Source organism: Musa acuminata, chromosome BXJ3-1 (assembly GCF_036884655.1).
Source record: "Musa acuminata AAA Group cultivar baxijiao chromosome BXJ3-1, Cavendish_Baxijiao_AAA, whole genome shotgun sequence".
Lineage (NCBI taxonomy): Eukaryota > Viridiplantae > Streptophyta > Magnoliopsida > Zingiberales > Musaceae > Musa > Musa acuminata.
The window spans coordinates 8,161,284-8,178,182 of NC_088349.1; the positions used below are offsets into that span (position 1 = coordinate 8,161,284).

The 16,899-nt window shown below is 36.0% G+C and overlaps 1 protein-coding gene across 3 annotated transcripts; it reads left to right on the plus strand.

Annotated features, from left to right (window-relative positions):
• Positions 1-2,046: 2,046 nt before the first annotated feature.
• Positions 2,047-16,394, plus strand: LOC135629434 (SPX domain-containing membrane protein OsI_21475-like). 3 transcript variants are annotated; one of them, XM_065136775.1, is made up of 11 exons: positions 2,047-2,180; positions 3,593-3,681; positions 5,680-5,800; positions 7,987-8,298; positions 8,442-8,546; positions 9,777-10,237; positions 11,883-12,184; positions 13,164-13,345; positions 14,857-15,047; positions 15,327-15,460; positions 15,823-16,394. In XM_065136775.1, exons 2-11 carry the CDS (start codon positions 3,629-3,631, stop codon positions 16,059-16,061), a joined length of 2,100 nt encoding a protein of 699 aa, XP_064992847.1. In that variant the 5' UTR covers positions 2,047-2,180; positions 3,593-3,628; the 3' UTR covers positions 16,062-16,394. The 3 variants fall into 3 exon arrangements, with proteins under 3 accessions (XP_064992847.1, XP_064992848.1, XP_064992849.1); XM_065136776.1 differs by having other exon boundaries at positions 2,056-2,184; XM_065136777.1 differs by lacking the exon at positions 2,047-2,180 and adding an exon at positions 2,423-2,444.
• The last annotated feature ends 505 nt before the right edge of the window (positions 16,395-16,899 follow it).

A 16,899-nucleotide genomic window follows, 5' to 3' on the forward strand; every position in this document is an offset into this window, starting at 1 on the left:
GGTTGAACCATTCGACCCAACTTGAGTTCTTCAGGGGCCCAATTGCCCCAGGATTAAGCTAATGGGATCACCTCCCATTTCTAACTTAATCATCGTGCTAACTACGATTAAATCTAAGACAATTTCTGCAGCTTTGCTTCGGTACGTCAATCGCTTCTTCCGGCGAGTTTCCGGCGAACTTCCGTCGATCATCCGATGAGCCCTCGGTGATGCTTCTGCGGACTTCCGGCAAACTCCTGGACTTTGCGACGATCCACTTGGCGAGTTCCGACGAGCTTCGCTTGGCAAGCTTTTGGACTTCTCGGATCTGTTCTCGCAGAACCTCCGACGACCGTCCGTACTTCCGTCGAACTCTCGAACTCCCAACGTGATCATGAACTTGACTCCGGCGCAACTCCTGCTGCTTGTCTATCTTTCATCGTAGTTAATCCTGCACACTTAAAACAAAACTTCGATCGAGACAATTAATCCTAAGCAATTAACCAAGTTGTCCGGCATGTCATTGGTCCCTCGACGCTTCGTCTGATTCTTCGGCGCATCGTCCTCTCCTGCGGCCTATTGCCCAATCGGCCAGTTGACTCCGCAACTCCGATATCCTTGGCACAATACCCGCTCTACTTGGCCCGATGCCCGAGTCCACGGCCCGAAGCCTTCTGTCGATACGTCGACCGATCCACCGGCCCGACGTCCAATCTTCTGACATGTTCCTCCGGCACAACATGATTTTCCTGCTTTAATTGTCTCATCCTGATCAAAGCATCCTGCGTCACTCAAAATGCAGATTAAATCATAAACATATATCAAGTAGTTTCATCATCAAAATACGAGATTCAACAAAAAAAAATATTTAAATTTTTAATAAAATTTATAAATATAAAGTTAAATACTATGAACTTAATTAAATATATAATTATTTACATATCATTAATCTTAATGGCGATAAAAGATAAATATAGTGGACCCCAAATAATTATGATTTACTGCCTTATTATTATTATTATTATTATTTTTATTACATATTTTATATAATTTACAATTTCATTACTATTTTAACAATGACAACCAAAATATATTATAGCATAAGACTAAACCCAACAATTAAATCAGTGATAACAGAAAATTATTCTCTTTCTGACACTTTAAACAGATCGATGATTATGAACGATTAATTTTTCCTCTCATTACTTTTATTTTTTTCTTTTATATGCAATTACTGACTTTATATCCCACATCTAAGATAGGCGGCGAATCTGCAAGATGAATTTAAATCCTGCAACACATTATGATATTTATGATGGGACCAATGTTCTCAAACATGTCTCGATTAGTGCATCACGTGTTTCTATTCTTTATCCTATCCACCCTCCGTGAGAGGAAGTCGGCATAGGGATGGCAACGGATCACATTACCACCACTAGTACTGTCACCATCACATCATCATCATCATCATCAATTCTATCCCAATAATTTAATTCATTTTTCAACCCTCTTTATTATATTTTAAATAATTTTAGATAGAAATATATAAATATAATTAAAATAATTATAGAGAGAATATTAAGCATTTAAAATCAGCTACGAAGGCTTCTTAATTAATTTTGTATAAACTAAATAGGAAAATAGAGTCTCGAATCAGATCCAAATGCCAATTCAGGTGAAATTTACCAGCACTTTACCCATCACCACCATTATCGGATCATATATAAACAAATTAATTTTCAAATTAATAATTGAAAGTGTGGTGGCTAATTAAGACAATTTCTCCTTCATTAATAAATTGGAATAGACAACCGTTGATGATGGCCACCATAACAACACACATCAACCCCATCCGAGTCAATTTTGTTGTGCTTATATTTCATTTCTATTATACATCTAATCATATTATATTATATATATATATATAAATATATATATATATATTTATATATGAATATAAATATAAATATAAATATAAATATAAATATATATATATATATATATATATATATATATATATATATATATATATATATATATATATATATAATATGCTTGTGTATATAACCTACCCACCGCCTTTGTAGACCAGAAAGAGCTCGCCTCCTCATCATCTTCCGCTGCGTCGCGCCTTCTGGAGGAGAAGATCCGACGAATCCAGTACTCGGAGCCTCGGTTCGCGCTTTCGGTTGGGGCAATCTGTGGGTCGTCCTCTTTTCTCAGTAGCTTGCCTCGTAATCTTGGTTCTCGTGCTGCCTTTGCTTTTCTTGTTATGTATGTGGCACGTATTTGGAATCGGCGTGCTGTTGTTGGCGTTTTTGTTTCGTCGTTCGCTGTGGCCGGAAAGAGGGGTTTCGTTTTGTTGCCTTATTTAATTTGGGCTTTCTTTCGAGTTTTCGAGAATCTCCTCCTCGGGTCACGGAGTCATTCGAGTCGAATCAGAGTAGGCGTCTTCTGATCTGCGAGTGCGTAGGGAAGAGCCTTGTTGTTTTACTATCGTTCTGTGTGCGCTGTTGGTCTCTGTAGGTTAGAGGACTCTTGATGTGGTTTCGTTCCGAGGTAAGATGGTTGCACCGGTAACCGTTTTAGAAATGACATCAAGATTTGATTTAGATCGGACATTATGGCGTCTTGTCGTACGGAGATTTGATTGTTACCGGTGGGAGAAGTGCTTGGACTCATTGTTGGGAGGTAAAAAGGAGTGATGAGGAATTGATTGGTTTTCCCTGGTGGGAGAAGGGATTTGATGATGCATACTCTTAAGGACTTCGTATCTCATGCTGATGAGTAAAAAGAGAACGTATAGTTTTTGAGGCAGAGACGTCGTGCGGAGTAGAAGGCTCCCCTGAGGATCAAGAAGCCCAGCTATTGAGTTTGAAGACCGACGCTAGTGGTTCTGCTTTTTTGTATTTGACTTGTTTGACGGCGAAATCTTCTATTGCTTAGAAAGAAAAGTGGGACAAACCCAAAATGGTTGTTTTTTATAGAAAGGCATGTGATGACCTCTGTTGACTGTGAATTTGTTGGCTAAAAGATACTGTGAGGCTTGTAGAAGACTATTGGTAGTGGAGTGTGAAACTGTATACTCGTTTCTGGAAGGAAAACCTTCCACATCTGCAACTTATTCTGCTATCAGGGAAGGGGATGGGGGTTCCTTTTAGAGAAACTAAAGTGAGATGAAAAGGGGCACCATCCCACAATAGTTTGTGAAGTGTTTGTTAGAGAATCACATACTACAATTTTTTTGGCTTTTCTTTCCCCTTCCCGTCCCTCTTTCCAGCCAGGTTATGATAGCATACTGCAGCATGGTATTCTTTCAATGTGCTTCAGCTAGAAAGAGAGAGAGAGAGAGAGAGAGAGAGAGAGAGAGAGAGAGAGAGCCCAATTTTGACTAAATCTGTATTCTGAACATAAAATAATAGTTTGCTGTCATTATTACGATTGTGTCTTTTTCCACCAAGATGGGCTTTGCTACCTAAAGTTTAAATAGAAGGAATTTTGTCATACATTAATAGTGTAATCTAATGGCCTGTGAACTTATGCTTTATTTAGTTAACTTTTTGTGGTCAAAATAGTTCATTTTTGACCAATTCCTTTTTATCTTGTATAACAGACTCTTGCAGGGTGATTTCATTTGCTCTCTGTCAAAATGGTTAATTTTGGGAAGAAATTGACAGCTAATCGAGTTCAAGAATGGGAACGGTATGCTTTCTTTTTTAAAGATTTTATCTTTAGGTGCAGTGTTTCTTTCAGGAGTAATACTGATACATTGTTTGAATATGGATGATATCCTGTCAAAACGAAAAACAGAAAGAGAGAAATAAGCAAATTAAGGCCGATATTATTATTTTCTCTTCTTAGGTTCATGCTTGCTTTTGTTTACTTCCACTATTCTTATATTTAGGACACCAAGTAAGGAGCATATGTCTGTCATGTCAAATGTTTTTTCGCTCTAGGTTTTTTTTTACTTTTTGACTGTGGCCTCTCATGACCTCAACATTTGTTCTGTACTTGTGACAGCAAACTATCAGTTTAGGTCTATTGGACTCGAGGGTTGCTAGTTTGTTAGATGTCATTTGAATGTAAACAGTTGGTGGTATGCATCACTTAAATTTGCACGTATAACAAAATAATTATTCCATGAGAAGTGCAGAACATAAGTACACAAATACAATGAATTGGACCTTATGGCTTATTCTATTTTGTTATCCTTGATTGTGGCCTTAAAAATGGTGGAGAGCCCCAAACCCTTTCATCTGTTGTCATAATTTTAGTATGGTGTGTCGTATTCTTTAGCCCATGTCATTGATTATGCTCACTGTGATCATGAAATTTTGCATGTATGATCTCCATTTAATGGTTTCTTGAGTTTAAACCCTTTTGGTCTTTGTTTAGCTTGAAAGCTACCATGATTCTTTTATATCCATAGTTCATGAAAACTCCTTCTTGGTCCTTGAAATTTGCACGTTGGCTTTGGATTCACTTGAATGCTTTCTCCTTCGTTGTAAAAAGCCGGAACTGAGTTTTTGCTTGGGGTCTTGATCCGCTTTAGTTTACATGTTTCTCAATAAAGTTATGGATGATCACATGATTCGTCTTACCAGTTCATACTGGTATACCGACCAGCCATCGGCATGGCACGTACAGACATACCGATATATTGTATGACGGGACATACCAACAAATTGATATGTACCACCATACCAGTCCCCTATCGGACTGATGCGTACCACCCATACTGGATGGTACATCATCAAAATATTTGTCTTTCCAACTGATACATGCTATTTTTGCAATTTCTGTTATAATTGTATTTTTCATGTTTGATTATGAGATAACTCTCTAGTTTAGTATCTTCTAGATGATTTGAGTCAGTGTCACTTAGGTCAACTAGGAGGTAATTGGAGAAAAAATAATCTAATTGATATTGTAGAACTTGTGTATGTTTTTATGTCAGTTCTCATTTTTTTCACTTGTAACTTCCTTTCTCTACCTCACAAACTAGGGATGCATCTTACATATTGCTAAGGTTGTAAAGTAAATTCCTTACTTGTGGTAGCCTGGTTGGAAGCAAAATAGTACCATACCAATAGAGAAAATTGATGCTATCAATTAAAAATAGCTCTTGGCTATTCCATGATTCATTGGGTTGTAGGGCTGAACATATGCAGACAAGGGATAACAAAATAGCAGACTACTAAACATTTTGTGTATCACATACTAAATACCTGCACTAGTACCAGTGTTATGAAAATGATAGCGCTAATATTATCTGGCATCTTGGAACTTCTTCATGGTGCATTCTTATTCTGAGAGTTCTTTACATGATTTCACTTCAGTGGGAGATTTCATGTTTCATGTTTCACTTCTCTTGGCATCTAACTTTTATTGGTTGGTTTTTATTATCAGGAAAAGCACTTGAATTTTTCTTGCAGGATTGGACCTGTCGCATGGTATGAATGAGCAAAGAATCATGCTGAATTCGATGTCACATATTTGTGGTCCTAATTATTTTTACTTAATAACTTAAGTTTAGTGGAATCTTTCTTGTTCATGCTTTTGTAGTCTTATTTGAGCAACTTGTGATATCATTGTTTCCTTATGCTATGTTTTGTTTTCTATGCTTGTAAGTTCACATTAACCACTTGCCATTTTATACATATAAGTTTTATATGAACCATTTATTCCTATTGTTTCTAGATATTATATCAACTACAAGTTGATGAAGAAGAAGGTTAAGCAATTTGCTGAACAAATCCAAGAAGGAGGACAAGATCGTCGCCGTGTTCTAAAAGAATTTTCAAGAATGCTAGATGACCAAGTATGTATAGATTCTATCAGACTGTCTTATTTTGTTTAAAATTACTTTACATCTGTATCTTGTGCTTGGTGCATCTTTTATCTGGAATCTCCAATTTAAGCTACATTTTGGTTTGGACGTTAAAGTTCCACAACTCTTGTTCATCAGACATTGTTTGTTTGCCTGGAGGTCACCTTTATCCTGGTTCCAGTTAGTTAAATGAGTTATGGAATTCAAATCGAGAATGCTTTAGTTAAAATCAGACATTTGTTTTCGTCAGAAGTTAGTTTTTTTTTTAAAGATGTCAACGATGGTTGTTCAGAGAATTTGTTAGGCTGCCTATTTAAGGTTCTTATCATTTGTGTTGTATTAGGTCAAGTTCAAGTAATTTATGTTGGATTAATCTGGCAAAACCAAGTCACTGCACCGAGACCTCTTTAATGCTTTGCTTGAGTTTCCAGGACTGAACTTTAGTTGTTACCAACATTCAAGAAGTAATAATAACAATAGGAGTTTGACACTTTTGGACAAACACAACTCATGGGCTGTCACTTCAGTTAAAATGCATAACCAGTGAAAGTAATCATACCTTGCACTACACACATTGTTGAGGCCATTTAGCAAGACCTGGGTGTTGCATTCCTCTGTTAATTGGAAGCGTGATTTCTCGTGATATTTATGTCTGTTTTCATGTTATATGGCCACAAGTGACTGCTTCTCTGAGTACACACAAGAATAGGTTTGTGCTGTATCTGTTCAACTATGTTTATAGTTCTCGAAGATATTCACAATATAATTTCCACGCCCCTTTAGTCATCAATGTTTTGAAGTTCTGATCAATTTAGATACTGAAGGGGGAACTATTCTGTTGCAAACATATGATGAAAGTGTAGAACCTAACTAGTTGTTCATGCTCCCCTAATGAAATATGATTGGAGTGTAGAATAAAACTAGTTATTCATGCTTCCCAAACTTTCTGTTCTTTTGCTAGCTAATGACTTTCAGGAAAGATATTTGGGTTCTCTTCTTAGTGAGTGCTCATCTAATTGACATTCTCTACTTCAATGAACCCTGCACTGAAGAGAACTTGCTTGGAAGTTCTGAAAAAAGAAAAGTTGAACTTTTGAACATGGTACAAACCTGACACATGTTGGCACATGCTTGGCTCAACACAAAACACCATGTTGCCACTGTAATTGTACGATACATTTTGGTTGACACAATGGCATGGATTGCACTTGAATTTATGTGTGGGTGCATGATAAAACAGGGGTAAATCATCAACTAGGCCTTTACTTCTCACATAGATGATATCTAAATGCACCAACGTGAAATGAGTTTACTGAGGTTGATGGTGCTGATGAATACCAGAGAAGCGATCAGGATTATCGGGTATCGTAATATATAGAATTTGTGGCTCTTGAATAATCTTGTGATGATACCTTATTGTAGCTAAATGACTGGAAAGGGTTAAGGTTCTACAAACACACAAGTTCCATAGTGGAACTGTTAGGAGAATTACCTTTTGCTAATAATATGGTTCTTTCATGCTTTAGAAGTCTCATTTGTTCTGTCAATTATGGTATCTTATGACGCGAGGATTCTGATTTCTTATTTTTATATATGAACGTTGAACCTTAAAAAGCTTTTCTATGTTTCTACGGTCTAACACTAGGATCGGAAATTGGAACTTAATGACAGACCAATTGTATATTATAAGAAAATTTTGTTCATAAAGGTTTTATATCAGTCTTATGCTGATAAATGCAATGGGTCGGCTCGCACTGTGCCAAGATATTGAGCAGTATGCCAAATTGTACTTCCCAATATTACTAGAAAAGGAGAAAAACTCAGTGGTACTAAGCTTCTGGTTCTATTGTTACTGCTTGGTTGGACTGGTAAACATTGGTCAGAATGTAATGGTCCAACCATTATTTTAAATTTTAAACAGTTTTCTTAATATTATCACTTGTTTTATTACTATGTAAAGTAACACAATTTTACTAGTTTTCTTCTTTATAATGCAATTATGATTGGGTTTGTACTTGAGTTCTTTAGTTCCAAATTATTACATTAACCAAAATGTCTCCTATTGTCATTTATTATTCTCGGATCTAAAAATGCACATTTGGTAGGAACTTCTTGAATGCATTTTTTCTCCTTGTGAACTTGGATTCTTATTAGGTTTTCTTCACTATTATGTGCAGATTGAAAAGACTGTTCTCTTTTTTCTGGAGCAACAAGGGATCATTGCACATAGGATTCAAGAGTTGGGAGACCAGCGCACGATACTTCTTGAGCAGCCAGATATATCTAAGTTATCTGAACTACGAGAAGCATACTCAGCAGTTGGACAGGATCTTCTAAAGCTTCTCAGATTTGTAGATTTAAATGCTACTGGTATTCGTAAAATATTGAAGAAATTTGATAAACGCTTTGGTTACAAGTTTACGGACTACTATTTAAGTACTAGATCAAATCATCCATATTCTCAGCTGCAGCAAGTCTTCAAGCATGTGGTAATCTATCCACCCTGATCTTAGTACAGTGTATTAGTATTCCTCAAGATAACTTATCCTTTTTATCCTTGTTATTCTTTCATTTAGTTCATGCAGTATCCATTACTATTAAAAGCTGTCTTACATCAAGTTTGAATAACCAGGGAGTAGCAGCTGTTGTAGGAGCCTTGTCTCGGAATCTTGCAGATCTTCAAGAACGTCAAGGAAGCTATTTATCCATTTATGATCAGCCTTCAACAGCGTTAACGGTATGATCGATGTTCAGTATATCTTCATTAATTTATTTAGATGGATGACCAAGTCATTGTGATAGATAATTGTAGAACAAGAATATTAGGTTTAATAAAAGAGAGAATTCGGTTTGTTATGCAGTTGGACAAAGATGATATGTTATTCATACACTAAGGTTAACAAACTTGAATTTTGGCTTCTTGGTGTAACTAAAAATGGATAAAATTGTAGATAACCATATTGTAGTCCAAATATAAGATAACTTAGGATACAGTAATCACAGAATTTAAGCTATATGAATCAATCAAAATAATATGCAAGAGGTGAATCTGAGTCGCTGTTTGTTTAGAACTCAGCAAATGACAGACTTATTAAAGAATATAATGAAACAGTTTAAGAAAAGCAAAGACAAGAAGAGTTTAAATAAAGTGAAGAGATTGACACATTTTCTGTCTTTGTGAACCATCTCTCAGTTAATAACAACAATAATATGCTTTGATCTCTTTGGTCTCAGCATGTTGAGATGGAAATTTTAAATATTCTTATTGAAGCAAATATTACAAAAGGAATGTGCTGGCACACACTGATTTGATGACATATGGATTAAACATACCAAGAGTGTCAGCATAATAACCAATACAATTGCGCGTGACTGGAAAAGAAATAGCAAAACAGGAAAAATCTGTTACTGGTGCTTGGTTGGACTGGTAAATGCAGGTCAGTAAGTAAAACATGAATCAGTCACCCAAAGCATTTATTGTCATAGATCAAGAGAGAAAGTTGACGGCTAGTGCAATGAGTTGTTGATGACTAGTGTAATGAGTTGAGATGTCATGAATCCAAGGCCTGCTGGTACATACTTGTTCTTCTTTTAGTATATCTATTTTCTGGTTTAATTATTTTTTCCTTTATTTATCTGCTTTTTCCCTCCTTAAGTTATCCCTTATTAACTTCATATTTATCATTTTATCTAATGAATCTGTTAGTTGCTTTGTGGATATTATTTTTTGAACTTTCGTTTGCTAATTCTCTAGCTGATTATTCCTGCATCTTTTCTCTGACTTAAATTGTTAAATTTCTAGGTTATTTATATAACTAAGACACATCCTAGTGACCTTAAGACTAACTAGTGTAGATAGACATATGATCCTAAGAAAAACCAAATCACTGCATTGTTTTCTCTGCATGAAAAGTAGTTCAAAATATCTAGGTCCTTATAATTTTATTTTTGATTTTTTTTGCATCAGGTGCAAGACCCGGTCATTTATCTAATACATGCATCAGTAGACAAGCTAACTCGTTCAACAAATTTCCTTCAATATTTGGGACAACATGCACTTATTGTCCACGAAGATGTACCCAGTGCAGAGGAGGATCAAGTTGATGACAAAAGATATCATTTTATGTCTCTTCTATTGAACTTGGCTAATACCTTCCTTTATATGGTCAACACTTATATTATTGTACCAACTGCTGATGACTACTCAATGAGCCTTGGAGCCGCTGCAACAGTATGTGGAATTATTATTGGGTCTATGGCTGTTGCACAGGTTTTCTCTTCTGTTTATTTTAGTGCATGGTCCAATAGGTCATACTTCAAACCTCTTGTATTTAGCAGCATCGTGCTCTTCTTGGGCAATACTCTATATGCATTGGCTTATGATCTTGACTCCCTGCCAATCCTTCTCATTGGTCGTCTCTTATGTGGGTAAGCTAAACTTTTTAGCTTATTTTGCTGTGATGATTATTCGATGGATTCGTTACCACATTCTAGTTTCTAGTTTCCTGTAATTTAGTCCAGAACTATGTGAGATTCAATTGATGACTGTTAAGTGTTATATTTGTTGAATCTTTTGTTCTATCATATCTTGGGCCTTGAAGGTAGACAATTAGTGGTAAAGTTAATACAGTTGTTGAAACCTATATATGAAATTCTACACGTTATATGAAATTCTATACATATACCATGATAAGCATTTGCCTTTTTCTTTTGCTTATTAACATTATTTGCTGCCAATCATAAAATATTTTTGTTTCTAATTCCTTCAATTAAACATGCAGTGTTGTTGTTGGTATTTTGTACAATCAAGTGACTGAAATTGTTTTTTTGGTCAACTTGCTGGGGGCATTTTTTTTCGTTTTTCCTTTTTGTGTTATGACCTTCTCTGTAGGCCAGACTCAACTGTCCACACTCATACCATTTTTAAATATGTCTGCCTATAACAGCTCACTTGCACCTCTTGCACAAAATGTTACTATTGCTATTGATTTTACAACTTCTGTATTTTGTATGTGTTCCAAGACTTTGTTGCTTCCTTGCTTTAATTTACTAATAATTTCTTAATTTTGCAAAGTAACTTGAGATGTTTACAACTTGACATGAGGGATTGCAATGAGATAGGTAACTGAGTTTTCCTAGTACTGTATGGTTGCGGATGATATGTATATTAAATCCATAAAGACATTCATACATCTATGTGAACAACATATGTCTGATCTACACTCTGGAATTCCAAGTGATGTTTGTAGATATCTTTGTGAATTTTCTCATACCTTGAGAGATATTCAGTTTATGAGTTGTTCTGCTTGCACTTGCATCTACGAGTCTCAAAAAGATGCTTCTTTACGTCTTTGTGCATTGCTCTCTCTATAACATTTTCCCAAAGTGTTAGAACAAACACCACCACAGATGCACAATCTTTAGCTTCTCAGTGTAATCTAATTGCCCTTTCTGAATGGAACAACTATTAACCTGGCATGATCAAGCAGCTTTTAGCTGCAAATGTTTCCAATTTTTAGGCATGAAAACAAGATGATTCTTGGGAAATCCAGCCTCTGTGAGAACACCATTTAACTTCAGGATGTTATCGCCTTTATTTACATCAGTGTCCTAGATAGCCTACTATTGGTATCTCATTGTTCAGACTCCCTTCAGTTTAATTAAGTGAACCTTTTTAAGATGATTTACCTTGGTTGCATTCTAGCATTATGTTTCTGGTGCCAGACTTGTCCCTTGCTTAAGTTTGGTTAAGTCTGTAATGCACCACCAAGTTTCTTTAGGTTTGATTGGTATGCCAGCTGATCAATTATTTCATGAATTGACGTTTTCAACTTGGGGCTTTTCTTTATTGCAAAATCCTTCTGCGATAGGAAATGGTTTGTATGATGATCTTTGCATGGTCACAGGCATGGGTGGCAGTAAACCTTTCTTCTTGCCAAAGCATTATCATTGTTTGCATTGAAGTTAAATTGTCATACAGTAGCCTTGAATAAGATTTGAGTATTTTTATATTACCTATTCAGAACATGATCTCCATGTATTATTCTTCCATGATGAATGTACTCAAATGCAGGCTGGGTTCTGCGAGAGCTGTTAATCGTCGTTACATCAGTGATTGTGTTCCTCTTAAAATTCGTATGCAAGCTTCTGCTGGTTTTGTCAGTGCCAGTGCTCTTGGGATGGCTTGTGGTCCTGCGCTTGCTGGCTTGCTTCAAACTAATTTCAAGATATATGCCCTAACAATTAATCAAGATACTTTACCTGGTTGGGTTATGGCATTTGCTTGGTTAGCATACTTAATTTGGTTGTGGATTTCATTCAAAGAGCCAATTCGTGACACTGAAGTGAAACATTCCTCTCCAGATGTGGATGCTGGTACGTTATGCTTAAAAGTCATCTTGAGATGTGCACACGTATGATGCATATGGATGTGTGATCTTATTGCCAAATAAGTACATCCTGAAAAATGTACCATTTAAGTCTAAGTATCCATCTGTACTTTGTTCATGACTGCTAGTACATGTTAACTTAGCGTGTCTTATGTGATTGTCAACATAAAAAAAGAAGCCATAGCACGTTTGCTTTTTTGGGTTTATAGGTGGAAAGGTAAGAACTCTCTTTAATTTTTTCCTGTAATTACTTGAAGTTTGTTGGTCTGATCTCTTTTAAAATCTAGAAGACTGTTTCTTGGCTGCATGGACTTAAAACTTATGTTTAGTTCCTTGTATTCTTCGATGGGCTATTGTAGTTCTGTTCCCTCATTGCTTTACTAATATTTTGACCTGTCCAAAGCTAGTTAAATTAATATCGGCCTGCTGAACTTTTAATTTGATAACTCGTAGCTATATTCAACGTACTGAACATGCTTTTCAGGTTTCATATTGCACTAGATTTGTGAGACAAAATAGCGACCACAGAAAGTGAAATAAAAATTAAGGAGCACTGTACGACTGACAGTCGCATGTCAAGTGAAAGATATACCAACCAAATTTGCCATGAGCAGACTATTTGCCTTTGTATGTCTGTATCTGCAGAGTGTATTTAGAAACATGTCATGTCTAATCTTGGTGGTTGTCATTGAGGATATCATCATTTATGTAACGTTGCCCACTAATTAATTTATTCTCGATATAGTTTGACTTTGAAATAGATATTATTGTATCAAACTAAGATTGCAAAGTTATACGCTTAGCAGAGAATTGAAGTTTGTAGCATCCTTTGATAACTATCTTTTCCTTTTTTTACTTTCATCATTTTGCTGATCTATTGAAAAGAAGTAAGCAATCAAGCAATTCCCTTGTTGAAAAATGTTTAAGTTGTAATAATTGCTCATCACATTTTTGCTCAAGAACAGGACATGATGAAAATGAATCATTAGAAAGTGGTCTTATGCAACATTTGCTGCCAAGTTCAGAGCAGAAGCAAAATGAAGATGGTGATGATGAGTGTAACGACAGTGAAGATGCTTCAGAAGATTCTCACAGACCTGCAACTTCAGTTGCTTCAGCCTATAGATTACTTACTCCATCAGTAAAGGTTAGGAATTTCTTAGTAGCATCAGTGGCAAAAGATTTCTAGAATTTGTTTATACTAATTCACACTGCTTTTATTCCTTGTCGGATATCATACAGAGAGAATATATAAATACTATAGCTTCGGTATACTAGACAATAAGCATGCATATGGATAGATTCACATTGTCAATGCTCACTCGTTGGCATAAAAAATAGAATCTAAAAAATATAATCCTGAAACAAAGGATTAAAATCCAAAACCTTTTAGTGAAGCTGGCTGCTCTTCTGTGTTGGCAATCAGTGACTAGAGACTACAATCATGAACTGTAAATACGGGGACCAACACATATGTTAGTAGTAGGTGGTTTGTCTCAGTTGGCTAGCTTTGGCATGTTTGGCCAATGATCAGTTTGGAACCACTAAGAGACCAGGTGTGAACTGAATTAAGAATTTAAGAGGAACTAGTTCAGTTGGCTTGGTTCAGTATGAGGTGTATCGGTGATTAGTCTCAAGTTTCTTCTTTCATGGAATGATAAGCGTTATGGGATAATAGTTATATTATCCAATTACTTGAAACGTTGGGCTAACACTGTGATATTGTAGTTGTACTATTTTGATATCATATTATGTACCATGAATATGTGTATTTGTGGTACATTTAAGATCATTGGATGTCAACACATGGTAGGGAGGGTATAGTTCCCTGAGGTACCCAATAACAAGCTGCCATGATCAATGAGGTGTAGGTTAATGATATCACGAATGAATAGTTAGAACTTACATATGTTTTAATCATAGTGGCAGTGAATATACTGAGATTGAAACGTTTAGATGGTACAGTGCGTACTAAAGGAGTCTCAATTTACTTCGTGTTTCAATAATCTCTAAGAACAAAAAATGAAACGATTGATGATGAGATATGATACTCGAGATCACATAGAATGACATTTGTTAACTAAATTATTGTTTCATCTTCACGTATTTGTTGTGATAATGGAGGGGTAGGGAATTCTAAACCACAATCATAGAGTTCATATCTCAACACCCTACTTTCCACTATGGGATTTAGTGTTTTTGAACCAAATCAGGAAGGAATTGGACAAACTTCTATCTTTGTTAAATTTCACCCTCTCAACTGATATTTAACAAAATTTTGAAAGATTAACCATTCACGGGAACTAGATTTTGATAAATATTAACTTTGAAGCACTTGTTTTGTATTTAACAACTATGAGTTGGGTAGCACTTATAAATAGTTAAAATCTCTGTGATGGAAGCACAAAGTCTCTTTTCCTACAGGGGAAAAGTGGAATTGTTGCTCTTTGTTGTCTACTGTAATTTTGGATGAATGATTTTATTTGAAAATTCTTTCTTGAAGGTTGAGTATATCATATCCCGATAAAGTATCGTATCTTGGATTTTGTTAGGTTGATTCTATAGAGTTATTCGATCCACTCATGTTGTTGCTCTTCATAACTGGTTGCAATTACCAATTATGTACAGTTTATGAACCAACTTGTCACCTTTTTATAGGTCCAGTTGTTGATATATTTCATGCTCAAATATGCGATGGAGATATTACTCTCTGAATCAAGTGTCATTACCAGTTACTACTTTGGATGGTCCACAAGTTCTGTAGCAATATTTCTTGCAATCCTGGGGCTTACAGTTCTTCCAGTTAATGCCGTTATTGGAACGTACATAAGTAACATGTTTGAAGACAGGTATGCTTTGTGTTTTGCCAGCTCATAGATTACTACAGTTCTAAGTCCAGTGCACCACAGTTCTTCCAGTTATGTACTTCATTTGGCAGATGAGCATATTTCTGTTTCATGGACAAAGAAGTATTTTGCCATATTTAGAAGTAGCTTAATCTTCTTTCAAAATCTTCAGTCAGATTTCATCCAACGTTGCATGACTTTGTGGTTCCAATTCAAGGTGCACCTTTTTGGTATTCTCCTCATGTTAACCTACCTTTGTTTTTTGTTTCTTTCTTTGTGCAGGCAACTTTTGTTAGTATCTGAAATTTTGGTGTTATTAGGAATTGTACTAAGCTTCCAATTCACAAGCTCATACACGGTGCCGCAATATGTTTGCTCAGCATTGATCACATTTGTGGCTGCCGAAGTTCTTGAAGGTAAGTATTATGCTCACTGAAATCCAGAATATTTACCAAATTAACAAATTATCAGATTTTCTGCTATATATATATATATATATATATATATATATATATATATAAGGTTTTGAGGAATGGTGACTTTATCTGGTTTTTTTTTGAAAAAAATCAATAGCTTTTTGTATATATGGCAACAACATTCAAAATATTGCATTTATTGTTTTTGGAGAGCATAAACTGGACTTCAACGAGAGCAATTATAGCTTAAAAGGACCAGAAAATTGATCATTTTGGTATTGAAATAATAATTCAGGGAAGGGGGTAGGGTTGGTTGAGATATACTCCGAGGAGACTAATGCAGATTAGTCGGATTGATGCAGGTGTCAATCTATCCCTCCTGTCTCAAGTTATGTCATCCCGCTTGGCACGAGGAACTTACAATGGTGGGCTGCTATCAACAGAAGCAGGGACTTTGGCTCGGGTGGTTGCCGATGGTACTATTACGCTTGCTGGCTATTTGGGCGAAAGCAAGCTCCTCAACATCACCTTGTTCCCCTCTTTATTAATCTGCGTAGCGTCCATTGCTGCCACCATCCGCAACTACAATTCTCTCTTCTGAGTAGCTGCATCAACTATTATTGCCTCTTAATCTTATTCCTTTATTGCTTGCATAAGCTGTATAGTTGGTTGACCAGCTCAATTCAATTTATTCATGTCCATTGGAGACTAGGAGTCTTCCTTGGATTGCCATGTTTCAGAAAAGCCATTATGTTTGCAATAAATGTCATGATTTGTTAGGCGTCTGCTGTACTGCAGGAGATGGAACTAAAGAAAATTTCAATCTCTCATGTAGTTGCGAGTGCATGTGGGGATTTATTCATGTAATTTTTTTTGTGATGTTTATTTGTGTAATTTTTATTGCCAGTTGCCTCATGTTTTGAGTTTTTTTTTTAATGGATGTCGGATTATTAATTGTGTGGGTTTGGTCTGTTTCCTTTTTCTTATTCAATAAACAATTATTGTAATTCGAGAGATAGATATGAGGCTCCTACCAATTAATGCATGTTTAACCTTTATATATAGGGATTATTTTTATGTCTCTCGTCTATGTTGCAAAGGAGAAATCTTAACGTCTCGTACTTTCTCAAAACACAGACTCACTGAGGTACGGGTGATGGATCGATGGATGTCAAGGATCATGTGAGATTGGACAGACTGTTCCTGTGCATCATGCACATCTCCATGATCCCCGGCGCCGGTCCTTTTCTCGTGCATGATATTGTTGAAGAAGTGCAAAGCATGGAAGTTAGTGATGAGAAGATATCGAAATTGAATGTCTGGCACGGAAGGTGCAGTGGCACAGAGATATCTGACAATAAGATATCTATGATGACCCTCAAAAGGGTCTTTGAGGCGACACATCGAGTGAGAAAGACTTAATAGACGTGTCCGAACTG